The 6,000-nt window shown below is 50.7% G+C and overlaps 1 protein-coding gene across 1 annotated transcript in view; it reads right to left on the minus strand.

Annotated features, from left to right (window-relative positions):
- Positions 1-3,426, minus strand: part of SLC6A5 (solute carrier family 6 member 5) — a 28,297-nt gene extending 24,871 nt beyond the window's left edge. The window contains exons 1-3 of the mRNA XM_062495688.1: positions 2,611-3,426; positions 1,504-1,642; positions 186-317 (exon numbers count right to left, since the gene is read on the minus strand). Coding sequence (XP_062351672.1) covers positions 186-317; positions 1,504-1,642; positions 2,611-3,096 — 757 coding nt within the window. The 5' untranslated portion in view covers positions 3,097-3,426. The remainder of the gene's footprint in view (positions 1-185; positions 318-1,503; positions 1,643-2,610) is intronic.
- Positions 3,427-6,000: the final 2,574 nt, after the last annotated feature.

Consider the following 6,000-nt stretch of genomic DNA (forward strand, 5'->3'; position numbering starts at 1 on the left):
GGGAGGGAGCAGGGACAGGGCCATATCCACGGCCATATCCACGGCCATTTCCACGGCCACCCCCCTGAGCCCGCGGAGCGCCCCTGGCATGCGGCGAGCGGGGCGCAGGGAGCGGCTGAAGCCATGCGAGAGACGGAGTGCAGCTCATGCTCCCCAAAAAGCGGCCCGGAGCCTGCTCCGCTCACCTTGCAAGGCCGGGATGGCTTTCCAGACCGACACGGGGCCCTGACTAGCAAACTGCCCCAGGGAGACTTCCAGGAAGAAAATGGGGATCCCGGCTAGAGCCAACATCATCAAATAGGGGATGAGAAACGCACCTTGGGGGGGCAGGGGGAGAGAAGAGAGAGCAACCTGAATCACCCCGTGATACTGGGGACATCTTAGTCAAGACATTTTTCTATTAAAATTTTTCGGTTTCTTATCTATTCCCGGCGGGGCAGGAGGCAGTGGTGGGGCAAGAAGAAGCGTATCAGCTTTCTACGTTTCCATTTACTGTTTCCTCCAGACAGTAAATACTCATTATTGCTAAACGAGTGTTTAACACCTCCCGCTTAGAAGTTATCGCGTGCAAAATGAAAAGGAAGAAAAAAAACATCACCATTTAAAAATAGTTCTTTAAAATTGCCTCGTCCCTCACAGAAAAGGGCTTTCACGGGCTCAGCACAACTGCATTCGATTATCATAGCACCACTATCCTCTGCTGAGAGCCCTTTCGAAGAGGGAAGGGGTTTACAGCTGCAAGGGATTGCATCCAGTAACATTCACCTGTTCCCCGTTCCAGTAAGAACCTCTGGTAAGAGAACCCTTGTAAATAAAGTTCTTCTTCTCCTTGTAAACTATTAACCTCTTCCGACTTCTCCTCCATCCAGCTGATCGACATACACTATTTCAAACGATTATTTTTCAGTCGATCACGGAGAGATTTAAAACAATTCCCTCAAACCTCACGAAATAACGGAATGTCTCGAGTCGGGATCAAACGTGCTCTTGTTTCTATCCCGACTGCAAAGTCCCTCCTCTTTCCCCATCCCACCGATTGCAGATTCAGCCCCGGCTGTGTGTAACTGAGGTGAGCTGGCTTACGGAGCCCTGCCTCTGTGATCAACACGCCTCTTCGTTTGCCTCCCTCTCCGGCCAGCACTAATTGCAGATTTTTTTTTTTTTATTTTTTTTTTTAAGGAAAGCGATACCTTTGAAGGAAAACCTCGTCACAGTTTTCCTGCTTTCAGAGGTGACCATAAAACAAACAAACAAACAAAACTAAAGCAAAAAAATAAGGCAAACAACAACAATAAAAAAGCCCCCCAGAACGCAGGCAGATGTTTCACCGATTGTCCGATAGTCTGAAGATGCCCCCGCACCTCGGCTCTTGCCGGGACTGGCTGCCCGGCAATAGGAAGCCGCCGACCCCGCTTCCCTCGTGTTTCTCCCTGGCCAAAAGGCAGGGACTGGCTCAGACCCGTACGGTACTGCAGGTAGAGAGACAGGAAAAAGCCATCATACCTCCCCCATTCTTAAAGGCCAGGTACGGGAACCTCCAGACATTGCCCAGCCCCACTGCATAACCCACCATGGAGAGGATGAAATCCAGCTTGCTAGACCAGTTCCCTCGGGCTTTATTTTCATCCCCCACATCGTCTTCCTAAAGGGGGGAAAAAGGAGGAAGGGGGGAAGAGAGAGAGAGGGGAAACCAGCCACTTTAGCAAACAAGCGCAGAGGTGCTGCCGGCTTCACCGGTGGGAAACCCTTCAGCCCCCGTCAGACCTCTGTTTAACAAACAAAACAAACCAACCAACCGAACAAACAAACAAACAAAAAAAACCCAATAAGCCACACACCACTACTACCACCACCCCCAAAAACACAACAACGAAAGAGGGGTTTAAAGCATGGCCCTCCACAGAGCGCTCGGGGTGGGTGGCCCAGCTCCTGATGTCCCTTTGGGAGGCAGGTCCCATCGCCTCTCCTGGGGCTGGAAGCCCTCGGTGGCCTCTGGAGGGTCAGGACCAACAGCCGGCTCCTAGCACACGCAGAAGTGGAAATTCCTTTTACCGCAGGAACGCCGCCCCGCTTCCAGGGTGAATGCGGATAGGCAGGAGGACAGGGACAGCCTGGGGAGCGACACCTTCCCTGCCTCGCACCGCCGGAGGCATCACCTCGGATGGCATTGGGCTGATTTATTTCGCCCTATTCTTGGTTACAGCGTCCGAGACACGCGGTCCGCGGGGATTTGGGCAGGCGGAGAAGCCTGAGGAGGGGAAGGGCAAGGAAGGGCGCTGGGGACAGGATCAGACCTCGTGCTGAGGAGTGTAAGAATGTGAACACCCGCTCACGGCGGGTCCGAGCCGGGGTGCACCTACAGGCACGGCAGGTGGAATTACACAGGACGCTCCCTTTGTACCGCTATTACATCATTAGCATTCGCCAGCACTTCAGCTTTGGGTCTAAGATCCTCTGTCCCCTTCTTCCCTCCCTCCTCCCTGCGGCACAGCCCCATCCCCGACTCATCCGCCCCTGATTCTAGAACTTCCACCCCAAATCGGCGCTGAGCGGCAAAGACCTCCCGGGAGCTGAAGCGGGGGAAGGCAAACCTGTAAGGAGACGACTCACCCCCTCCAGTGTGCCAGGAAGAACCGAAGTGTTGCCATCTGTGCCCAGCACCACGGTGCTCTGGCTCAAGGTCACCCAGGCGCCCTTGGCGTTGTTTTGCTCCAGCGTGCTCTTGCCAAGGCTCAGAGCAGCGTCCCCGTCTGTGCTTTGCAAAGCGGGAATTTTGCAATGAGGGATCGCAGCTTGCCCGACGATCCCTGGCCCGGGGCTAGGCTTGCAGGGAAAGGTTTCCACAGATTCCCTCCGGAGGGTGGAGTTGGCTTGGACCGGGGTGCTGCTGAGCTTGCAGATCCCGACTTTGGTCCTCTCAAAATCATTTGGGTTCGCTTCTTCGGAGCAAAGTGTTTTGCTGTCGTTCGAGAGTGACCGGGGAAGCCTGGCCGTGGCGTTTTGCGGGTCATTTTCGGGGCTGATTCTTGCAACTCCCGCACCTTCTTTGGGTCCGGGAGGCGCCGCTTCAGGATTGTTCACAAGCTGCTTGCTCATATCCCTTTGACTGGCGTAATCCTAAAATGAGAACGTCACATATTTTACCAAAAGGAGAAGAAGAGGGGGGAAAAAAAAAAAAGAAGTGTTGGCACTGCGGAGAATATACGACTTTCCCCCTCGTGCAGGAAACGCATGCGCCAGAAAATCAGGATACAGGAGTGTTGCAGAATTTCGAGGAGCCACGGCTCGCCTGCTTGCCCTCCCATTCAACGTTAATACTCCGAGGGAAAAACGAGTACGGTACTCACACACACATAAACAAACAAACAAACAAAAACCAACCACTCCCCAAAACCCCAAACAACAGACCTCAAACAAAAAACCACCACCAGCATCTGCAAACCAGTAATTCAAGTTTAAATAAGTGTTTCTACAGCACTGCACCGCCAGACCTCGTTAGATTTCACATCACGACTGTACGATACTCCCTTCCCTATCACTAGTGTAGAAAGATTCTTTAATTTTACGCCCCATTTCCTTTCTGTCATTCAACAATGCACATCGACTTTTTTAAAAATATATATATGAGCAAGAGACAAGCTGCCCTATAGGCAACAGGGGATGTTAAAAACCAAGTGAAATAGTGCCGGTGAACATTTCTGAGGTGGCTGCTACACTTCAAAGCAAGAGACTGAAATGCAAAAAAACCCCAAAACATAACCGCACTGCCACAGAAGGATTAACGCCACTAACAGTAGTTTTTCCCTATTCTTCTTGTTTCCGACTCATAATGCTAGAGATCTTATTTAAGATTCCCTTAACTATTAAATAGATTACTGACGACACTCCCACACTCACCTCTAGCTTTCCCTCCAGTTTAAAACTACCGTTTAAAACGTGTCTCCATTTTATACATTAAGCAACCTGCAGGCGAGCCCTACCTTTTCCATCGGTTTAGTGTTAGCTTTACAAATACCCCTTCTTTTTTCAGAGTGTCTCACAAAACTCCCCGTCACCATTTCCGCTGCAAGTTTTCCCTCCATCGTAATCCCACTCTCCCGGCACCAGGGATAAGGTCATTAAATTGGTGCGGTTTGGGTACCACCGCTTCTCCTGCGCTCGCCCCGTGCCCCGCAGCATCCCTACCCCGTCCGCGGACAGCTCCCGCTCCGCTCTGCTCCTCCAGCCCTTCTCGGTATCGAGGAGAAGCAAGCAAGCACTTACCATGTCTTAAATAGCCACAGACGGAGCCGATAGAGGTGAAAAGAGCAGTACAGGCAATTGTCAGACTGGATTTTACCCAGTTCAGACCAAAGCTTTCTATAGTTCCTTGGGAAAGACTGGGTTTGCGTCAGTGCATAGCAAGGTGCCCTTCGTGTGACATTTTCTTGATAATAAGAGTTTGATAAATCATCCCCCTTGGTTTCAGATTTTAAAGGGACACCGAGAAGCCGGAGCGCCGGCTGGCTGTCACTCACGCGGCAGTGGCATTGCGTGTTCCTTGTGACTCATATAGGGGCTGATTCCTAAACCAAAGCCAGCCGGAGCACGGCAGAACTTTCCTGCCGGTAATTAGAGGGAACATGTGAGAAACACGTACTACTGCACCCTAGGCAAGAGAGAAATGGGGGCAAACCTTCAATTTCTACTCCTCTTCCTCCTCCCTCTCACTGTAGTGCAATCCAGCTCCTTTTTTAAAATCTGCATTTCTGAAGTTCTCCGATCAGATGTTATAACAGCTTGTTTATGCATGTTATCAATTTATATATCCACATACATGGATATTTAAAAAAAACCCATAAAAATAATCAGTTTTGTGTCTAACCACATATCTACACAAGGAGTGAGAAGTCCACTACGTATAAAGTACACAAATGCATTTAAATTGTGTCTTTCTTGGTCTCGTTGCACGAAATTGCATTATAGCATCTATTTTTACTGTGCCTCACGGGGGAAACTCAAATTTAAACAATACACACGATAAATCAAACTTCTCTTTCAACAGAACTGTCTGAAGAGCAGCTAAGTGCGAGCAAAGATGACGGCAACAATCCTAAAGTTATTGGTGTCCTTCCCTCACCCATCAAAGCATTTATGTTTGATAATTGGGGGGGGGGATTACACGCCATTAAAAGTCAGGTGTTAACTGAGAATCGTTTCTGCAACGAAGTATTTCACACCTAATCACCTCTTGTAGGTGTGATTTGCTACTTGACGGGCTTTCTCAAAGATTTGTAGAGCACAAGATAATTTTGTTCACGCCGACAAAAAAAAAAAAAAAAAATTAAAAGCGCACTGACAAATCGGGATGCCCCTTACGCAACCTTCCCGTTTGATTCGGCGTCAGCGACGCTGTTCATCCGCATAGACCCTGCTGGTGTCAGCTTCTCCGGAGAGCATTTCACATTTTAGCGTAAGCAGAGCGCAGGGGAGGGGAGGGGAGAGAGGAGGGCGCTGAACTCGCCAGCACCACTCGCGTTTCTTCTGCGTCCTTGCTTTTACAGGTTACGAGCGTTTGTCTGAGCGGACGAAATAAATTAAAAAAAAAAAAAAAAAAAAGAAATCGCAGTGGCCCGGCCAATGCTACAGAGCAGCCCCTGGCTGCGCGGTGCCACCACCCCCGGCAGGACAGGGCAGGACAGGACAGGACAAGGCAGGACAGGGCAGGACAGCTTTGTTCCAGCGGAGCTGCAGCCCCGGCTTCCTCCGTGACAGCTCGGCACTGCGGTGGCAGCCGAAACTCGCTCGCCACCATTATTGACAGCCCCACGAAAGCCGAGGAGCTGGGGGCCAGCAAAGCAGAACGGCGAAAATCGGTTTTCGCCGAAAAGACCGGTCAATCTCGCAGCTGAAAAAAAATGCTTCTGGGCTCCCAGCAGAGCTCCAGAGCACGTTCGCAGCACAGCTGTCCTTAACTCGTGATCTTCGAGCACGGGGGCTGCCCATACCGTAGATATACAA

The sequence above is a fragment of the Cinclus cinclus genome, chromosome 6 (assembly GCF_963662255.1).
Source record: "Cinclus cinclus chromosome 6, bCinCin1.1, whole genome shotgun sequence".
In the NCBI taxonomy this organism is placed as follows: domain Eukaryota; kingdom Metazoa; phylum Chordata; class Aves; order Passeriformes; family Cinclidae; genus Cinclus; species Cinclus cinclus.